Genomic DNA, 23,294 nt, shown 5'->3' on the forward strand with positions numbered 1-23,294 from the left:
AGCCACCATCTTGCAGAATCTGAGAGGAAACTAATTACAAAAAATAATCTACATTTTAGGATTATGGATTCTTGTAAAATTTTTATAAAATTCAATTCTACTCAAATTTATTTGCTCATCTCTACTAATCACCCATATAAATCTTTACAAAGTATTGCAGATAGCTTTTGATAAACTGTGAACAAAACTTTTTTTAGGAATGTACCATAAAACGGCAGGCACTCAGCCAAGTGTCATGGGGTCACTTGTGATGTGGAGTGTTTTTGAAGTGGTGAGAGTTTATGATGAAAGCAGCAGCTAGGGAACCACCTGCAGTAATCAAACCACTCTCTCCGAGACAGCCAGAGGATGATTTAGACATCATCATGTGAAACAAAAGCCCAAACTACGCAAAGATATGAGAAGACTGAACGGTTCGTGGTTTGCTCATGCTGCCTAAAATACAGAAGCAGGCTAGTGCAAGTGGACCCACAAAAAATATATGTATTTGAAATTAAAAAGCAGAATTTAAACTTCATAAAAAAATAGTTTATGTACAGACAGATGTTCTATGTACATACTCTTTGTTTTCAGCTGTATCTTTGGATATCACATTGCAGGGCAGAAAATCTACTGATTTGGAACAAAAAATAGATATTGTGCTTCATAACTCAGTTGTTCCCCATCTACCATATTATGTTACAGGCAAAAATTTGGGGCCTAGAACAGTATTTGTTCTTTGCGGTTAATATGGAATCTTCGAGATGAGGAGGTATTCCATGAGTACATCAACCAATCAAAATATCCATTTCACATGGGTGTTGTCATGATAGACTTTTGGGTGTGCAATCAAGGGTTACTGTGAGCACAATGTTCTGATCATCTCAAGAATTTTCAATCATGTTAAACGTTTTGCACTCGCATTGTACAACTTTCTGAAACATACAGTAGGAAAACTGTGGGGTTACAACATGTTTGTGGTGTTAATGAGCAATTGCATATCATCTACTGCAATCAATAGTGTGAATTCATCTATAGACACAGTAGGCACACTTCCATAGGTGACTCTGGTGGCAAAGTGCCTGGTAAAGTGAAAATTTCCATATAGATACTATGAAGATTATGTTAAGACAACAAACAGGTAAAAAGGAAGAGCGGCAGAGGATGCCAGGTGTTGCGCAAAGTCTTTGAAAAGACTAAGAATTGTTGTTCGAAACGTGTATGTCCACATTACATTCTCGTATGGAGGTTGTGACTTTTTAGGATATGGAACTTTTTTCTGAAAGATATTTTTGTAATAAAGAATTAAAAAAAAATAAATAACTGACCTTTCTGAGCTGGATTATACCTTCATGATTTACTTTATTTTGTAGGCCCATGTATTAATTTTATAGTCCTATGTGATGGCAGTTGTGCCCTAGTTCATTGGTGGAATCTAAGGCACCAGAAAATCTGTGCCAACAAGTTCCTGACATATTAATTCAGCATTGGGTATGTTTATTAGAAAACAATTAAAAGGCATCAGTTTCTTTTTGAACTTTGTCTCCTACTTTTCTTTTCTAAATTAGATATAAAGTGCAATCTATACACAGGGTAAATTAGCACTAAAGCTGACCAAATATTTTAGAAAACTATTGGTCAAATACTCATTCTGTCAACAACTATTCTTTCCTACCACCCCATGCACACGCATACTCCGCTGTGCCAAGTGTGCATGTGTTCTAATTAAGGAGAGAGCCATAATCAAACACCTTTCGTGGATTATTTTCCTTAAGTGGGTTGTATACTACTCCAACAATCCCTGCCTGAAACTATATTCCCCAAGGTATAATAAAAATAAAAGATAGTTACGTCCAGCATCATCACCTTTCCAGAGTTGTTGTTGCCTGGTCTCCCAGGACTTATCTAACATTGTTATGCCATGTGAGCACTACAGCCGATCAGCAGCTATTAGGCTGCTTTGCTCACACTTTCTTCGAATAAAACTTGCACGTCAGAAGGAAGTGTGAGAACTGCAACCCATTAGTGTCCGCAGATTGGTTACAGGGCTCATGTAGTATATTAATGGAACATAAGCCCTGGGAGGCCTGGTGCTGATATCACTGGGACGGCACTGGTATGGGAAGTGTCTGTTAGTTTTATATTACACTGGGGAATATAGAACTTAAGAAAGGATTGTCCAACTAGTGGACAAACACTTAAAAAGAAAAGAATCAGGAATGTTGGATTACTCCTGATAACTACCTAAGGGTGTGTCCGGACACCTCCATACACATTAGCTGTATGAACAGTTCTCATGAAATTAGCTGGTTTGGTAGACATTCTGATGGCCTTGCACTTGTCTTTTTGTTCAACCCTCTAAACTGTGAGAGTACATGGCTGGGGGTATTCCCATGAAGGGGTATTCCCATATTAGATATTTGTGGCATTTATACAGGGTATATCATATCTGCCTCACAGATCTAGGCCCCACCTCTAGTACCAACACACATCTCAAATATAGGGCACTGCCTTAAGCTTCTGTGAATAAAGAGGTGGCTGTAAGTATGCAAATTTCTCCATTCTCATAGAAGTGAATTGAGAACTGTGCATGTAATTCCACCTTATCCTTTACAGTGTTGTATGTGAATATCCCATTACTGAGAAATTTCTGACAAGTTTAAGGTGAGAATACACCTTTAAAAGTCAAAATTTAAAAAGTAAACTTTCATTTACAGATGACAGTCAGCTAAGAGTTAAAGTTTTCAATCCAATACTCTTTATACAGTAGAAACTCCTTAGTTTGAGCTCAATAACTTATTTGGAAATAAAGTTAAAACTAAGCCAAAAAACTTTTAGAAAAGAATGAAAATGAAGTATTGTACAATGTAACATAGCAGTATGCTTATTTTTATAAAGGTGGGGTAATGTATAAAGTTTAAATGTCTTTCATCAAGTCATCACTTGCTCCTCAGTTAACTGAGTCTAATTTTACACAATAATCTACACCCTTTTATTTTTAAGCAAAAGACTGCAATAGTCTGTGATTCTGAGATGCATGGAGTTCCCCGGAGAGAGATCAGGTGTTGGAGAACAACAGAGTAACAAGGTGTTGAGTGGAAAGGACTGGGCCAGATGGAATCTCTATCCTTACAGGTTACATATTTGCTGACACAGTAAACATTAAAGCGTAGGCGTAGAACGGTAGTAGTAATGAGTTCTACTTCTGGTACAGGTAAACCTGACTTCAATTCAGTTAAACCACAGAAAATTGTCTCCATATTTACATAAATTGTAGGCAACCTGTGACCAGAGTTTCCTCCACTCTGGCTGATTGGGAAATGGTACGGTAATTTAAACTCTGATCGGGCGGTCAATGGAAGTCTTCAAAAAGATAAAAGTGAGCTTTAACCTTGTTTAAGTCTGAATACATCAATACATCCATTTTTAGATATTCTAAAGTGAAATAGAAATATCCCTGCCAGTCATAGCTATGCTATTAACAAAGAAATACAATGTGTCCTAGTAAACGAAAGCCAAAGATCGATAACATCCATGTGCTTCATATAATTCCAGTAGAGCTGGGAGAATCGATTCTCAGGAATCCCTGGTCCATCGGCCAGGTCAGTGATCTTGTAATCACTAAACAGGAGTGCTGTGATTCTCTTTACCTACTGGCATGCCCAGCTCTACTTTTGATTAGCCAGCTAAGTGTGACAACGTGTGTGGCATGCCACAGTCATTATGTCATGCCACCCCGATTAATTAAAATAAGACAGGAAAATGCCGGGAGGTCAGAAGAATCGCAGGACTCATGTCCAATAGTCACAGATTACCGACTACGGATGGATCAGAGTCCTGTGAATCAATAATCTTTATAAGAATAATAATCAGTATTTTTATTTAGCGCTAACATATTCCGCAGCGCTTTACAGTTTGCACACATCATCATCGCTGTCCCCGTTGGGGCGAACAATCTATATTCCCTATTAGTTTGTCTTTTCGAAAATGCTCCCATCTCTATAAATTACAGTCATACATAATTATCTAGATATTTACTATCCTAATATTATATAATAATTACAATCACACATTTAGTGAAATCATTACTCATCAAAGAAGTGAATATAGGAACACTTGTTACTGACCATCAGCCCATCAAAACAGGTTGGCAATCACCCTAAAAATGATCAAAATGCTCATCCATTAAGTTTAAGGATTTTTATGCCGACAGAAAAAAATCAGTATAGGCAGTAAATGAATTACCAACCATTTGATTGCATATAGCTGACTGGTGGTCATTTATCAGCCTCAATCAGCTGATGCAAAAGCTGCACTGACAATGTTCCCATACAGTTCAAGATTTATTAAATTGTATTAGTTTACATTATTATGTTTGCTTACATGGTCTTCTATAAGTATAACTGAACAATAAGATAAATTGACCATGGTCGATACGTATCAAGAGGAGTTCTTATGTGACTGTAGACTTGTGAATCCTCACATCGCACAAACTATGTGCTGTGAGGATTCTCCAGTGCCGGCAGCGAGCAGTCATATGACCACAAGTACGCCATTTGTATATCACCGGCCACTAGATTGTATCGGGCCTTGTTTAAAACACTTGCATTGAGTGAGGCCAGATACAGTCTAGTCGGCACGTGACCGCATGTATGCAAATCACATACTTGCAGTCACACCCCCTCCTCTACCAATGCCAGCACCGGAAAATCCTCACGGCACAAGATGTGAGGATTCCAAGAGTGAATGCAGACTTAGTTTTAGACCGGACAAACTCCTATAATGGAATTTCTCTAAGTAACTCCTTCAGCTGTGAGTGGTGTAGCTAGAGTTGGTGCAAATTGATTCACAGGATCCAGCTCAGTTACCAAGTCAGTAATCTCTGATGGATCAGAGCCTCGAGAACTGCTGGCGTGGCATGATGTCAATGTTGTGACACGATGCACACGTCACATCGCGCAAGGCCAGCTAGTCAAAAAAGGAGCTAAGGATGCCAGGATGTAAGAGGCAGTCCTCATGGTTCCCGCCCACGGGCAGTGATTACTGACCTGGTGTGATGATGGGTCACTTCTCAAGAACAAGCTGTGAGGCAGGGAAGCCATGGAGTCCAAGGTCAAAACCAAGAGAGTGTGTCAGAGATAACAAAAACAAATAGTCAAGAGCAAGTCCGTAGTCAGGCAATGAGGTTCAGAAAACACTGAGGCAAACAGAAAATATGATCAAATGGTCAAAGGGGCTAAGTCCTAAAGATCAGAGTCAGAAAATACTGAGCAATAAGTGCGCACGCACGCACAAACACGCACACACTACCATGCAAAAGATACGACTGGCAATAGTCCAAGCATAGCCAGTCAGCTAAACAGCCAGGCAATCACCCTGAAATGGCGACAATATGGAGGACTTCCAGCAGGCCTGACATAATTGGGCTGCAGGGAAATCCCACACACAAAACTGACAGCCCAGCATGCCTCTGCATAGTATAGGACAGCCAAGCTGTAACTTACAATACTGACAGACTAGCACACCCTTCCAATAGTTAGGACAGCTGAGCCGCTGTACTCCTAGTACACAGTGAGTGGTGGGATTGTGTCAACCTTTGAATCAGTTTGCACAAACTCTAATGCAGGGCCATGGATATAGTAGTTCTTGTATGGGGCTGCATTATAGTTGTTTCCACATTTGACACTTAAGTTTTCTGTTCCAGTGAAGGTGGAAGTGTGAAACAGTCTATGTTTAGTCCACTTGAGTGGGTCAGAACATGATCTATGGATCCTGCAACACAGAAACATCAAATGTCACCCTTTTATATTCATGAAAGAAATTCACTTTTCACTTGGCACCAAAACACCATTTTATTAATCTACTAGTTCATTGTGCTCAATAATAAGAAATTATCTAAAATCTTTTCTACTGTAGACTAGACTGAATATTAGAGGCATTTATTACAGGATGTGCAAAGTTTGTTTTTTAGGTCATATATTCTCTGATATTGCTGTGCTAGCTGGCTTACATGTACACAGACTTATATAAAAGATATATATTACAACATGCAGGCTGATTTCACAGCAGAATATACTACAGAAATGTTTTTGTAATAACGCAATGCATTTTTGAGTTCAATAAAAATGGGGTTTCTCCTGAATACCCATGTGGCCATTAAACAGTAACTGTTTTTTTGGAGAGAGGTAATGCCAGTTTTAGTTTTCCACAGCACTATAAAAAAAGGTAGTGTGTGTGCCATATGGTAAGCATTACAGACTCTAGAGTAAAAATCTATATGCCTACAAGACATCTACTGTGACAATTCCTTTCCAGATTAGCTTGTAACTCTTTTTACAGCCTTTTCTTCCTGGAGTTACTGTAACATGTGGTAACATACTACTGCCGAGCTGCTTTAAATTTCCTCCTAATAGCATCTATGAATTGTATCTGTAGGTAGGGGGTGAGAATTAGAAATGTTCACTAAATTCTCACTAAAGAAGGATTAGAAACTGTGAATGTGGCTAACGCCGAGTATTTAACTTTACGGCTGAAATCAATAAGTGGTGCATAGTCTTTTGTTACCAGCAGCCATAACTGAATATTAGTATAGAGGCACCATGCTGCTTTACATATATTGTGGAACTACAAATCTTAGCATGGCTTTCAGCTTCGGTATTTTATTTCATATTGAAGAGGGTCAAACATAAATAGCATTCCTTCATTACATAAAAAACTAAGTATATTCTTACCACCTTAAAGCAGGAGTAAACATGATAGAAGAGACTACTGTGCAAAAACAATACAATATATGGACCACTTTCATTCCAATAGATAATTATAATACACAATTCCAACTGTTTTGGGGTAGAAGTGGCTCCATACCACTTGGGCCCCGGTACACACCAATGGTATGTCTGCCCTGCCTAAAGAAGCCCTCCCATTAACTTTTTTTTCTCTAAATCAATGTATATAGTGTACAGTCAGTGTATTAATACACTCACACACCGCCAACTTCTCCAGTATCCAGCGATGTTCTTCTCCCATTTGAGTCATGTCACGACTCTTCAGACTATTTGATCTCTTTATGTGTGAGCTGGACGTTTCTTTTACAATATAAGTCTATGAAGCCTCGTTCTGAAGCTTCATAGGTTTAAATTGTAAAAGTCACATCCAGTTCACGCTGCGCTCTGAGAGTGGTGAGATCACTCAGAAGACTAAAAAAGGTGATGGATGCCAGAGAAGATAACGGTAGGTGAGTATATTAACACACTCTATGAAGTGGATGGAGATCTTAGTAAAAAAGATTTTTAATTATTTCAGTTCTCATCTCCATCGTGGAGATATTAGCTTGTAAAATTTAGATTTTAATTTCTCCTTCAACTAAGATGACATTACTAGAGATTCTTTTCCAATGGCATTTACTTTCTCACCTGCATGATATTGACCAATTACAAGCAGGAGGTATTATGCAGGGGAAAAATAAGAAAATGTCCCTGAAGAATGCTAAACCTTACTATCTTTGTGTGATATGGAAAAACATGTAATGCCTTGCGGTGCTACTCTCCTCCCTGATCTCACTGTCAGCACCTGCTGTGATTAAAAGTGGGGTATAGTAGAGCAGAGCTGTGTGTCATTACACACACCATCTGCAGATCTCTTCTCAAGTCACTATAAGTATGGAGATAGGGAAGTAGAGCGGAGCTGAGTGTCATTATAAAAAACACCTGCAAATCTCTTTTCAAGTCACTAGAAGTATGGAGAGAGGGGGAGTAGAGGAGAGCTGACAGCACTGTGAGAAGAGAGCTGCAAAGGGTGTTGTAATGACATACAGCCCTGTTCTATTCCTCCTCCACACACTGATAGATCCACAGCTCTTCTCTACTCCATTCCACTTTGTAATTACATTAAAGGGAATCTGTCAGCAGAATTGTGCACAGTAACCCAAAGACAGTGTCAGGTCAGTGCTGTTATACTGATTAAAAGGATACCTTGGTTGATGAAATTCGTCTTGTGGTTGTTGTTTAATCTTTATATTCAGCTTTGTGTTAATGATATGCTCGTGCTCTGGGACGGCCTGTGGGGTCTTCATGTGGTGCTCTGATTAGGTATTCATAATACAGACTGCTGACAGGTCACTGATCCCTCACTGACCTGCCCCCAGTTTACATAATGAATATATCATCACACACTGAAGAGAAAAAAACCTTCTGCATGTAGGTGACGGCCGTGGCACTTGCTCTGCAGCATAATCGCATGTTTAGTGTTCTAGTAATCATTGTTCTTCATGTTATTGATCAGGTACAAAACAGCAGCAGCTATTGGTGGGTACAGAGATCCGATAGCTGCTATTGCGCAGGCGCCAGCAGCACCATCTTGCTGGAGAAAAAAAAATTCCACTTCCAAGAAGGCAACGCCAGCGTCTGCACAGTAGCATTGAGAGATCAGTGACCTGTCAGCAGTCTGCATTAAGAATACCTAATCAGAGCACCACATAAAGAAAAACCCCCACCCCTCCTCCAGGCCTGCCCCAGGGTATGAGCATATCATTAAATAAAAATTGAAAATAAAGATTACACAACAACCACAAGATGGATTACATCACCCAGGTATCATTTTAATCAGTATAACGGCGCCGACCTGACACTGTCTGTAGGTTACTGAGCACAATCCTGCTGACAGGTTCCCTTTAAGAACCAGCAGTGAGATCAGTGATTATTGCAGGTCTGTAAGTCCTTACATGTTTTTCTATATCATATATAAAAAGCCATACTAATCTTCTCTGTTGGTGTTTTTTGTCTTCCTTTCTACTGCTTATGATTGGTCAACAGCATGAGGAAATTGTAAACGCCACCAGAAAAGAATCTCTGCTAACACCTCTTTGGTTGAAGGGGAAATTAGAATCTAAACTTTACGAGCTAAAATCGCTGCAAAATAGAAAACTAAAAATCTGCTTTATTCAAGATTAAACATGCTAAAGCTGGTGAAAGGTCTTCTTTAAAGGGAAGGTGCCGCATTTTATTTTTTGTATTAAAAATTATTGTTTATATAAACAATTATTTTTAATACAAATTTACATTTTTTAACTTTAACATTTTTTTTATTATTAATTATTTTTTCAGCCACTGGGCACCACCATTTTGCTTTGCAGGAGTGTAAGTGTAGCTGCACGACACTTACACTCTGCAAATACGGCTGCCCTGGGCATAGAGATCTGCGGTAGGCATCCGACCCTATCCTTTGCATTGAGCTGCTCCCTGCTGTGATCTGACCATGCCCCCTGAACCATCCACATTCACAGCAGAGGCAGGAGATCGGCGCCATCTTTCTGGAGCTTGCAGTGCATCTGTGTTCTAGTTATAGGAGGAGGAGACCAAGGACTGCACAGGAGGGAGAAAGGAGCAGCATCAGCAGCAGTGAAGTAATATCTGCGGAGGAGGGGGAGAGGAAATCTAATCCTATCCTTTGTGATGCTGACTCTGAGCAGTGTATCTCCTCCCATGTGTGTTCTGTGCTGACTGCGTATCTAATCCTATCCTGTGTGATACTGACAGAGCTGTGTATCTAATCCTCTCCTGTGTTATGCTGTCTGCTGAGTAGTGTTGAGCATTCCGATACCGCAAGTATCGGGTATCGGCCGATACTTGCGGGTATCGGAATTCCGATACCGAGATCCGATACTTTTGTGGTATCGGGTATCGGTATCGAAACAACATTAATGTGTAAAATTAAGAATTAAAATAAAAAATATTGCTATACTCACCTCTCCGACGCAGCCTGGACCTCACCGAGGGAACCGGCAGCGTTCTTTGCTTAAAATGCGCGCTTTTACTTCCTTCCGTGACATCACGGCTTGTGATTGGTCGCGTGCCGCCCATGTGGCCGCGACACGACCAATCACAGCAAGCCGTGACGTAATTTTCAGGTCCTCAATGCCTAATTCTAGGCATTCAGGAATTTTAAATTACGTTCCGGCTTGTGATTGGTCGCGTCGCGGTCACATGGGCGACGCGACCAATCACAAGCCGTGACGTCACGGGAGGCAGGAGACGCGCGCATTTTTAAAATTACGTCACGGCTTGTGATTGGTTGCATGCCGCCCATGTGACCGCGATGCGACCAATCACAGCAAGCCGTGACGTAATTTCAGGTCCTCAATGCAGAAATAGGCATCAGGACCTGAAATTACGTCATGGCTTGCTGTGATTGGTCGCGTCGCGGTCACATGGGCGGCACGCAACCAATCACAAGCCGTGACGTAATTTTAAAAATGCGCGCATCTCCTGCCTCCCGTGACGTCACGGCTTGTGATTGGTCGCGTCGCCCATGTGACCGCGACGCGACCAATCACAAGCCGGAACGTAATTTTAAATTCCTGAATGCCTAGAATTAGGCATTGAGGACCTGAAAATTACGTCACGGCTTGCTGTGATTGGTCGTGTCGCGGCCACATGGGCGGCACGTGACCAATCACAAGCCGTGACGTCACGGAAGGAAGTAAAAGCGCAAATTTTAAGCAAAGAACGCTGCCAGTTCCCTCGGTGAGGTCCAGGCTGCGTCGGAGAGGTGAGTATATCAATATTTTTTATTTTAATTCTTTATTTTACACATTAATATGGATCCCAGGGCCTGAAGGAGTGTTTCCTCTCCTTCAGACCCTGGGAACCATCAGGAATACCGTCCGATACTTGAGTCCCATTGACTTGTATTGGTATCGGGTATCGGTATCGGATTAGATCCGATACTTTGCCGGTATCGGCCGATACTTTCCGATACCGATACTTTCAAGTATCGGATGGTATCGCTCAACAATACTGCTGAGCCATGTATCTAATCCTACCCTGTGTGATACTGTGCTGAGACGTGTATCTAATCCTCTCCTGTGTGTTACTGTATGCTGAGCCGTGTATCTAATCCTCTCCTGTGTAATACTTTGCTGAGACGTGTATCTAATCCTCCCGTTTGATCCTGACTGCTGAGCCATGTATCTAATCCTACCCTGTGTGATACTGACTGAGCTGTGTATCTCATACTATCCAGTGTGAAACTGACTGCTGAGCTGTGTATCTAATCCTCCTATGTGTGATACTGACTGCTGGGCCATGTTTCTAATCCTCTCCTATGCACTCCTCTCCCCCGTTATGTGTGATCTATATGGCGGTATTATGTGATAAGTATATGGCGGTATTATGAGTAATCTATATGGCGGTATTATGTGTGATCTATATGGCTGTATTATGTGAGAACACTATGGCGTTGTTATTTGCGATCTATATGGTGGTATTATGTGAGAACTATAGGACAGTTATGTGTGATCTGTATGGTGGTATTATGTGAGAACACTATGGCAGTATTATCTTCAGAAAGGGGACCCATTCTAGGGTGGTTCTGGCTGAGCACCTGCACACGGGTCTGGGGTAATAGAGGGGGCAGCATGACCTCCAGTTAGGTGCAGTCAGGGGAAGGCTGGTGAGGCAGCTGAAGAGAGGCGTCTCAATTTTATCGTTACTATATGGCTACATTTCCTTCCCAGCATTATCTGGACTGTGCCTGTCACCTCGCTTTCACACATCGCCAGGACAGGATGGAGAATGGGGTCTTTGCATGCAAAGTCTGGATCAGAACAGGCCATCAATCCACAGAAATGTTTCCTGGATTTCTGTGCAGCAGACAAGCAGACGGTCCATCCATGTGTATAAAAGACAGCGCTCTATGTACAATCCCTGGCTGCTCCGTGCACCGAACAGGGTGCCCCCCATAGACCAGCACACTGCTTTTCTGAAATACTCTGTGCTGCTGTCACCCTGCTCCCTCCACCATATATCTCCCAGAATCCTTGCTGCCTGCCATCCTCAGTGACTGTCTACTTGTCTGTATAACTTTGCAGTCACCAACAAAATGGCTTCTCACTGTGTTCACAGTCATGTCAGCAGACTCCGCCCATAATTACTGCAGTGCAGTAATGTGAGCTAGTTGTACACTAGGTTTTTGTCAAATTTCATTAGCTGCTCCCCCTAGTGTTTAAAAGTGGAAATGTCAAACCTTTTAAAATTAGTTTTCATATTTTACTAAATTATAAACAAATTATAATATTTTTTAAGAAAATTTAAACATTAATTCTTTACATTTTTTCAATCGCTGGAAATTTTTTTTGATGGCACCTTTCCTTTAAGTCTAATTTTTTTGTTTAACCTTACCAACCCCAGCTCTCTTTTTTCTTTTCCTGTGCAGGGCAGAGAGAAGTACGACTGCACAGAAGTACAATGCTGGCCACTGTGTGGATGATTTAGGATGCATCATCCACACGAAGCAAAGAAGGAGGACTGCAATCATAAAAAGAGAAGAGGCATTGGACCAAGACCAGTGACGCCCATCGGACCACCCTATAGGTGAGTATAATAAAAGCTCTATTTCTTGTCTTGCAGGCCGGATTGGGGACATACAGCATATTGGAATGTTGTATATGAGAGCTTAGAGGTACTGGCCTTACATCATATGGGAAAACCTGGTGACAGGTTCCCTTTAACACAGTTGTTGCGCCATATCTAGTATATGGAAATAACAACAGTTTATATGAACAGATGTGTATAAACACGGTCTTTATTTTTAAAAATGATGAATAACGGATTAAAAGGTTCACCAAAATGACAATATAAAAAAAGTCTGCGAGCTCTGTTCCTGCACATACAGGTGCTTCTCACAAAATTAGAATATCATCAAAAAGTTAATTTATTTCAGTTCTTCAATACAAAAAGTGAAACAAATATATTATATAGAATCATTACAAACAGAGTGATGTATTTCAAGTGTTTATTTCTGTTAATGTTGATGATTATGGCTTACAGCCAACGAAAACCCAAAATTCATTATCTCAGTAAATTAGAACACTTTATAACAACAGCTTGAAAAATGATTTTAACATCCAAAATGTTGGCCTACTGAAATGTATGTTCAGTAAATGCACTCAATACTTGGCCGGGGCTCCTTTTGCATCAATTACTGCATCAATGCAGAGTAGCATGGAGGCAATCAGCTTGTGGCACTGCTGAGGTGTTATGGAAGCCCAGGTTGCTTTGATAGCAGCCTTCAGCTCGTCTGCATAGTTCGGTCTTGTGTCTCTCATCTTCCTCCTAACATTATCCCATAGATTCTCTATGGGGTTAAGGTCAGGCGAGTTTGCTGGCCAATCAAACACAATGATATTGTTGTTTTTAAACCAGGTATTGATACTTTTGACAGTGTGGACAGGTGCCAAGCCCTGCTGGAGAATGAAATTTCCATCTCCAAAAAGCTTGTCGACAGAGGAAAGCATGAAATGCTCTAAAATTATCTTGTAGACAGCTGTGCTGACTTTGGTCTTGATAAAACACAGTGGTCTACACCAGCAGATGACATGGCTCCCCAAACCATCACTGATTGTGCAAGCTACACACTAGTCCCCAAGCAGCTTGGATTGTGTGCCTCTCCACTCTTCCTCCAGACTCTGGGACCTTGATTTCCAAATGAAGTGCAAAATTTACTTTTATCTGAAAACAACAATTTGGACCACTGAGCAACAGTCCAGTTGTTTTAAGTTTAGTTTTTCTCCTTGGCCTAGGTAAGACACTTCTGGAGTTGTATATTGGTCATGAGTGACTTGACACAAGGAATGCGACACTTGTAGCCCATGTCCTGGTTACATCTGTGTGGTGGCTCTTGAAGCATTGACTCCAGCAATAACTCCATATATTACTGAAATTTGTTGCACTAAGAGTGTTGTTCGCTCTATCCATTAGGCTAGTGATATCACTAAACAAATTTGATGTCACTACTCAATTAATATAAAGTACAGAACTGAGCAATTGAACAGCTGTGGGTTAAAGCCTAGTATTGGCGCTAAAATTAATCCCCTCCATTTTAAGATATAGGTATCTCAATTTACTCCACTGATTAAAATATTCACTCTTGTAGGTAAGAATATCAGATGGCTACACCAGAACTCCTGATGAGGACATACTTCAATTAGTAATGTAAATACTGGCATTGTCATTGAGTTATTTATTGGCTTACTGAAGTTAACAACCTGCTTTCAATGCCCCCAAACCTATGTGCTGCAGCCTTCACAATTTCATTAGAGTGGATGTTCTCTGGACAAACTGGGAAGGCTCCAGCCCATGAGCAATCACTGATAGGCTGCAGTGCTCACGTTACATCAACAATGTCAAAACATAGACAGGTGACATAGAGATCAAATTGGGGATCAATGCCGGTCAAGGAGGTAAGAATGTTTTTTTTATATATTTTTATTCAGCGCTTTGAAAATAATTGATCCAGTATTAGACAACCCCTTTAAAAAGTTTTTTTCATCTTATATAAAAAACTGACAGGGGCAAGCAATGGAGATAAACAGAAATCTACTCCCAGAGCACTGGCATTCCGACAGTCTCCATCAGACTGCTAGCAATGGCAATGAATGTCTGCAAGATCAGATTAGTGGTCAAGTCTTCATTGTCATCAGTCGGCTAGTGACCATCAGACCAGCCTCACTGGAGTGGGGTGTTTTATCCAAAATGAAATACCCCTTTAAAATGGTCAAGCACATTGTTAAGGCATTTAGCAACTATAGCCTTAATCCCTTGTAATTTTGAGTCAATGTAACACAGGCAAATACAAATTTTAACAAACATTCCTAGGACAACATTACTACCCAGAGTTGAGCAAAATGATAAGCAGGATTCTGACCCAGGCTGCAGGTACAAAGCCCTGCAAACCTTCTGCTAGCTGTCGACATACCCGCCCCTATATTGTTTAGTAGGCAATGTAGACTATGAAGTTGGTTCTAGTCTATTAATCAGAAGAAGCACTGGACATGTCGGTAAGTAGGAGGAGGCTTGCAGAGCTCTGATTTTTGGGGGGGCATAACTCTAATACCAACTAAACCACAATCATCACTCAGTAGATGATGGAGCTGTATAAAGTGAGTTGTCACCTGATGTGGCTGCGTTTGTTTCGCTGATGTTGTAAAACCACATCCATAGCCATATTATTTTATATTTGAGGGATTCAAACCACATATAGTGTAAGTGCAGGTTGAGACATTGTTACCTGCTAATGACCTGATCTGGCACTCTATTGGAGATATGTCCACTCTATTTCATAAAGAAGTTGTGGTCTGGCAGGTAGTACCTGATGGATGTATTAAAGTGTATTTACTGGATGTATCGTAGTGTATAATATATTATAGTATTTCATTCTTACACAACTTCTAGCCAACCGCATAAAGCATGGCCCAAACCATATAATTCTCCATATTTAGTTATTGTTATAGTGTAAGAAGGCCGTGTACACAACAAAATCTATCAAAACTAATGTAAAGACTTAGCAGGGCCTGGTGAGCATACTATGCCGCCAATACTGTGTGCCTATAAACGTCATTTACTTTTTTGCACAATTTCATAAAAATGTTCTTTTGTACCTAATGAATGTTTGTGACATAAAGCTGCATCTACTCCAGATGTCACAATTTGGTGGATCTCCATTTTTTAGCACATGGATATACAGAGGTCAGTACTACTCCAAATACATCATATCATTCAACAGACTCACTGGTGTTTACAATATTGAAAACAATCATCAATAACGATTTCATAAAGGACGATGATGTGTTTAATAATGTCAAATGATAACAAGGTTAGAGGAAGTATATCAAATTTCCCACAGTATCCAGTGTGATTCAATAAGTTAGAGCACATGATACAGAGACATGATGTTTAATAGATCACTGGGAACATGAAAGAACATGACCTTTGTTGGTAGCAACAATGATTTAGCGGACCACTGACCATTAGCTGACCGCTGCTACAAAAGTATTATAAACATATAAAAATATAAAATAAATAAAATATAAAAATATATAAATAATAAATATATAAAATATAAAATAAAGCAATACAAATATAGTACAGCACATTAGAATCTATGCTCATATGGACAGGTTAACATTTCCATTATAACGCTGCTTTGATTGCATTTATGTCTTATGTTTGAGTATAAAATTTACATTGCTGTTGAATATGAAGGAACTATATAGAAAATAAAAAAGTAAAACAGCTTGATCGTGGGCTGTTATTACAGGACCAGCATCATATAACTACTATCATATATTCTTTTTTGTAGTAAGTTCCCAATTTTATAAAGATCTATTTTTGACAGAGGTAATCATAAAATGAAATTCCAGTGTCCTGTGTGAAGGAGATTATAATATGTTCCCCCATTAGTGATGAGAGTTTTACACTACACATTCTTTCTAAGACATAAGTTTATGTTTCGCAGAACTTTGACAAACTTTAAACTATTTCATTCAAAGTACCATATTGTATTTAAAATGACCAACTTTTTCACATTCAGCAAAGCACATGACAGTAAGGTACTATTAGCAAATAAATCATTTCTGAAAAGCACATCACACTAGACAAAATGTGACTTACCTCTCCCCCAGGTCTTGCTAGAATGGCTTTTTGAAAGGAGAGGAAACTTAAAATCAAGTAGCTGACAAACATTATTATCAACTCAATGTCAAAACTATCCTAGAGGAAGAAAATCCTTCTGCCAAATATTAACAGCTAGCAGATGCACTTGTGTCTCAGTATCTCAACCCTGCAGTTCTGCAAGGCACTGATCTCTCTCGCTCTCTGTCTAGAGCTGTTTCAATACAAGTAGCTTTGCTTCAGCCTCAGCACTGGAGACAACTGGTAAGCTGATCCCCTCATGGAATAACTTCTCCGTGCTAGGGGAGGGGGAAGGAGACAGCAATGTGCTAGGGGCTGTAGTTCATATAAAGCAAAGACAAGGAGGGACACAAGTGGTCCAGGCCAAGTTACGCATCTGGTGCAGTTAAAAGATAACTTTCAGTGGACCAGAAAGGTCTTTGCATCACAATAAGAATATAAAATATTAACTAAAATGTATGAATATAAGATGCCTGATAATTCACAATGAAGGGGACATACAAACTTAAAATGTTTTGTTTAGGTATTTTGCGTTATTCCAGTATTGCAACTATCATGCCAGTTAGAATCAATGTTATCTTATTATGAAGTGTTATAAACTCATAAGTGATGAATCAGGTGAATATAAATTTGTGGGATGGGAAGTAGTATCTAAGAAAGTAAAATATTGGTCAGGATCAGACTACATGCAGGTTTTGTTTGCAGTCTGTTACCATGGAGACACACAGGTCTGCATAGTCTGTAACCTTGAAGGCACAGAAGTTTGCATCCTTTAATAATTCCAAGCCTGTTGCTAATTACTATGTCAAGATCTAATATTATATTGTCTGTCATACATATCAAGACTACAGCAATCTTATCATCAAATTATCTAAGGTCAGGGTGAAATAACTGGTCAGCTGCATCAACATCTGCCTATAATGTCACATAACGAACATGAACCTAATCCCAGGGTGAGCTGGACTGGTGGACTAACATGGTACATGCAGTCATAAACTTTCTCTAATAAAATACAAACTGGATACTGCCGGGCTAAAGAGATAGTGGACGGATATGGGGAAAAAAAAGACGTGGAATTATATATATATATATATATATATATATATATATATATATATATATATATATGTATATATATATGTATATATATATATATATATATATATATATATATATATCTCAATAAGAATTGCATGTATAAAGTAATGCTCAGATAATCCCTTCAAAAGTAATAGTAACTCAAACTTACAGCCAGATATTTATGATCAATACATCTTTATACATTAGAGAAACAATATTTGTGGTGTTTCTGCTAACACCGCAAACCTAGAGTTTGGGCTATAGATCTTACGTTTAGAGTATAAATATTTTACTAACCTCTTTCTATTAAAAAAAGTGTCAGTTTAAATTGCTACAAATAGTTTCCACAGCAGACCTAGCATTTCAGCTAACAATCATGCATGTGAAACATAAAAAGAAGTAACAAAAAGAAGACCTGCAGTTTGCTGATATAGTGTCCCTGTTATAGTTCACCGGAGGATGGGGGTTATCCATGTACTTCTCAATGCTCCTGTATGTACTGGTTTCTCCTGCTTTTTTTTCCTTCATGTCCATCTACTAGCTGTTTAGCGCGACAGTATCCTGTTTTTATTTGATCACCTTTCTCTATGGTTTTGCCACACAGGAACCATTTTTCTGTCAGCAGCTTTCAGTGGTACCTATCCCCTTGGACACTAGTGTCTTTACATTACTCATTTTTCTAATAATAGTTCAGTTTCTAAAATTACGCAGAATTTACATTTTATTACCTTGCTATCTGGTCAAAAAGTGCTGAACAATACTTTGTTCTATAAAAATGGTTTATATTTTTGAATGTATGGCAAAAGTTTCCATATTTAATTACCGTATTATCCGGCATATAAGACGACTTTTTAACCCCTAAAAATTGTCCCAAAAGTCGTGGGTCGTCTTATACGCCAGGTACGGCGTGTGCAGGGAGCGATCCTGGATGTTCCCAGGGTCTGAAGGAGAGGAAACTCTCCTTCAGGCCCTGGGATCCATATTCATGTAAAAAATAAAGAATACAAATAAAAAATATGGATATACTCACCCCTCCAAGAAGCCTGGCTGTCACCGCTGCAAGCGCCTGCCTCCTTTCCTAAGAATTGCAGAGCGTGAAAGACCTTCGATGATGTCACGGTCTTGTGATTGGTCCGCAACCGCTCATGTGACCGGTCACCTGACCGCGACGTCATCGAAGGTCCTTCACGCTCTGCAATTCTTAGGAACGGAGGCAGACGCTTGCAGCGGTGACAGCCAGGCTTCTCGGAGGGGTGAGTGTATCCATATTTTTTATTTGTATTCTTTATTTTTTACATGAATATGGATCCCAGGACCTGAAGGAGAGTCTCCTCTCCTTCAGACCCTGGGAACCACACGCCGTGTAAGATGACTGGGCGTATAAGATGACCCCCGTCATATACAGCAGGCATATCCCAAATTCCATATTTTATATGGAAAAGTTGGGGGTCGTCTTATACGCCCAGTCGTCTTATACACCAGAAAATACGGTACTGTGATTGCTGAATATTCAATCATTTAAATTTACATTACTTTAGGACCGGGCAACAACTGCCTGCCCTCTCTCGAGTACAAACTTCACAACCTATGCAATTGACTATTTGATGGCTTAGATGTCAGTCATGCCCACTTTGCCGATTCAGGACTCAAGACATCTCACCTGAACAGACAGATCAATAATTCCCAACCTTATTATTGCACAGGAACCCTCTAGGAAGTTTTCAATCTATGGGAGCCCCGAATGTCATTTATAACTCAAAGAGGCTTGGTCTAGTGGCAGATAAAGCATATTATCATTCTTGTCCAGCGTTAAAATTTGGATCAGATATTTTTACTGATTTTCAAAGCATATTTTTGCAGGCTGAAATTAGTTGGAAACACAAGGATAGATGGATAGATAGCTAGATAGAAAGTGTCATGATAATATATATATATATATATATATATATATATATATGCCATATTCTTTATATACTTCTAGAAGGTTCCATGGCTTTACAGACACATGCTGTGGGCTTTTTACCCCCCCCCCTCCCACCTCCTCACTACACACAACGTGATACCAGTGTGCTAGCAGCCCCCCACTGAGTAGTTTATGGCCCTAAGCTGGCTGAAGGCAGTTGTTGAAACATGCTCTTTTGTTCATTTAAAAACTTAATAGTAGGGCATAACTTGACCCCAATTAGTAATAGAGATATAAAAGTTACATATTTCGAATGTCCACCAATAGACCTATAACCCAGTGAAATATCTAGGATCCAAACCCAACAAAATCCAAGGAATGGATTTCTCCGTAAGCAGATCATGTATCCACTCTGTGTTTATACTTAAATGAACACCAATATCATGCTGAGCATAATGATAATTTTGTCTTTCTTCTACGAGGTTCACCCTAAGAGATGTGGGTAAAAGAGTATTTCATAACTGTTCAGAAAGGGGAGTTCCCCAACCACCCAGTGAGGTCAGCACAGTGGGAGGGCCTTAAGTTTGAGCACAGATATAAGACCCAGAGGCGGGACTAGAGCCTCTCTCCCCCTCTATCTCTCTTGGCCTGGGAAGTCACCTAGCAGATACTGTGCCCAATGCATTGTGACATATGCTCATCCTCCTCCCTGCCACATGGCTTACCATGGAATGACATAAGACAAATGTAAGTTTATTTTCATCTTTAATCCCTTTTAGTTTGTAATTGTTCTGTACATACTATAATTGTCTCATTTTGGTAATATCTTTTTAGACTTCTGTAAACACAGCCTATTTCTTTTTGGAGTAGAAGTTATAATATTTACTAGCTTCCTTTTCCTTGCTCTAAAACGTGCCCCCAACATCCTCTGAAGTAATTTACGCTACTGATTGGGTTGGCTCCTGACCCGCTATTAATCATAGTAATAGGAGCTGGTGGAAGCAAAGTGTTCTGAGCTGGTAGGGCAAAACTGGCAGCGACGGACGGCGTTGGATAATTATAATTCCTGCCTGAGCAGGAATAGTTATATCACCCTTGCTTCAGTGTGCCCAATAGCCAGTACATGACCGGGCAGCCATTCTGGTGACTAATTACCTTAGGTGCAGTTTCCTGACTGACCTGAGGGTAAGGGGGTGCCAGAGCGCTGCCAGTTCCAAACCGGAACTGGGAAGTGGGATATAAATAAATCCATGAGGACAGAACTGGGGCAACCAAACACCCCCCAGTTTATGACATATTGGTGGCAGTGGTGGGATGATAAAAATATCCCTCTGCGATTCATGACAGAACCTGTCAAAACTGAACTCCTTGTGTTTCCTCCCTCTACTAATGTACCTATGCCCGACATTGCCATTTCCTTGTGTGTTTTTCCACCATTACTCCCGAGCAGCATGCCCGCTTTCTTGGGGTCTTACTTGATTCTGAGCTTTCATTTACCTTCCACATCCGATCACTGGCTCGCTCTTGTTATCTGCACCTCAAAAACATTTCTTGAATTTGACCCTTTCTTACTTTCGACTTTTGCAAAAACTCTTACTGTTTCGCTTATTCATTCTGGTCTGGACTATTGTAACTCTCTACTAATAGGTCTCCCCCTTACCAAACTCTCCTCTCTCCAATCTGTCTTGAATGCTGCAGCCAGCATAATATTCCTCACCAATCGTTACACCGATGCCTCTACCTTGTGCCAGTCATTACACTGGTTACCCAGCCACTCCAGAATCCAGTACAAACTAATTACCCTCACCCACAAAGCACTCCATGGCTCAGCACCACCCTACATCTCCTCCCTCGTCTCAGTCTACCACCCTACCCGTGCCCTCCGTTCTGCTAATGACCTGAGGTTAACATCCTCAATACTCAGAACCTCCCACTCCCGTCTCCAAGACTATTCACATGCTGTGCCAATTCTTTGGAATGCACTAACCAGATTAATATGATTAATCCCAAATCCCCAGTTTTCAGAGTGCCCTAAAAATGCATTTGTTCAGACTGGCCTACTATCTCAACGCATTAACCTAACTATCCCTGTGTTGCCCATTCAACATTTTTTTTACCATAACCAGTTTCATCATGTTCTCACATGTTTCATGCATGTAATAGCCCTCTGTGTCTGTACTGTTACATTCTTAGGCTGACAACTGGTTCATGCAGCATTACATGAACACTAAATTCTTACACTTTGGCTGGTCTGAACAATGAAAGCAATTGTTACCACCCACCTTTAGTGTCTCCCCTTTTCCTCATAGATAGTAAGCTTGCGAGCAGGGCTCTCATTCCTCTTGGTATCTGTTTTGATCTATGTGTTTATTGTTATTCTGTAATGTCTATTGTATGAACAAGTCCCATCTAAAATGTAAAGTGCTGCGGAATATGTTGGCGCTATAGAAATAAAATTATTATTACAGATAAATAGATAGATGGGCAGGACAGTGGCTCAGTGGTTAGCATGGTAGCTTTGTAGGACTAGGGTCATGGGTTCAAGTCCCAACAAGGACAATGTTTGCAAGGAGTTTGTATACTCTCCCCGTGTCTGCATGGGTGGGTTTCCACCCATATTTCAAAGACATACTGATACGGAATTTAGATTGACAGCATATGATGGTGCTGTATAAGAAAAGCATGATAGATAGATAGATAGATAGATAGATAGATAGATAGATAGATAGATGAATAGACATACAGACATGACATGACAAAAGTTGGCAACCGGTTCAGTGGGAAACTGTAATAAAATGGTTGATTACTACTCAATGGTATCTACATATACTTCCTTTTCAAATTGCTGTGACGAAATGAAGACAGATGTACTTGGAAGACCATGTTAGCAACTGTTTTGTCTCTGCATTTAACCCTATGTATCATTACTCAAAGGTTATAAAGTAAGTATAGCTGAGAAGTGTTCTACCAGAGTGTGATGACAAAGATACTATGCTATTCCTTCTTATATTATCCATGACTGGACATCTTCTGTGAAGTACCTGTAGCGTTTATAGGGATGTGAAAGGCTCACTAAACAGATGTAATCCCCCTCTTATGTCGTAACGTACTTAAGTCCTGTTTCACATTAACAACAGAATAAATGTCCCCATGAAATGCCATGTGAAGTTTTCCCAGAAGCCTCCCTGCTGTCATACTGTTGTTTCACTCAAACATATATAACACATACAGTATTTCTATTCCCAAAGCACATTTATTACTTATCAGTCATTACCTCACGGAAAATGCAGAGAACACCTGGCTGCTTACAGAATGGAACACGCACCAAGCTTAGTGTGAAGTTTTATAGAATTTCCCAAGTTTTAATAAATTCATGACTCACTTGAAAGTAAGTCATGTCTGCAGTGCCAGTGAAATTTCTTAGATGTCACAAATAAAATTAATAGCTCGATTGCAAGACATATGTACGGCTGAGTTAAAACAGTATTACCCATCATTTATATTGCATCTCAGAATGGGTTTCCCACGTGCATATCTATGAGACATGTCCAAGATATTCTGATGCACAAACCCTGGAGACTATAGATGGCTCGTGATCATAGGTGATAAACTCAGATTATGTCCTTTTACAGATGTGATGAAGCTTATGTACCAGAGCACCTCTTAAGCCAGGTATGTATTGTCCTTAACTCCATCCTTGCCAGTATAATATTTAGGACCATGGGTGTTTAAAGAGAAACTGGCAAGTGAAAAAATGCTATTAACCTTCATATATAGAGTTAATCTGCAAGTTAATAGTGTTCTGAACCAGCCTGGTGCTTGCAGTTAGACACCCCACTGCCGGTGAAAATTAACCTTATTCCTCC

General features: G+C 40.0%; 1 protein-coding gene across 3 annotated transcripts in view; it reads right to left on the reverse strand.

Moving 5' to 3' along the window:
• THSD4 (thrombospondin type 1 domain containing 4) overlaps nt 1-23,294 on the reverse strand; it is a 1,053,272-nt gene that overhangs the window by 332,755 nt on the left and 697,223 nt on the right. The window contains exon 1 of one of the 3 annotated variants that reach the window (XM_077263869.1): nt 16,425-16,873. The exons of the other annotated variants lie outside the window; for them this stretch is intronic. Coding sequence (XP_077119984.1) covers nt 16,425-16,496 — 72 coding nt within the window. The 5' untranslated portion in view covers nt 16,497-16,873. Of the gene's footprint in view, nt 1-16,424; nt 16,874-23,294 lie in introns of those variants that run through there. 3 annotated transcript variants of the gene reach the window in all.

This window comes from Ranitomeya variabilis, chromosome 5 (assembly GCF_051348905.1).
Source record: "Ranitomeya variabilis isolate aRanVar5 chromosome 5, aRanVar5.hap1, whole genome shotgun sequence".
Classification (NCBI taxonomy): Eukaryota; Metazoa; Chordata; class Amphibia; order Anura; family Dendrobatidae; genus Ranitomeya; species Ranitomeya variabilis.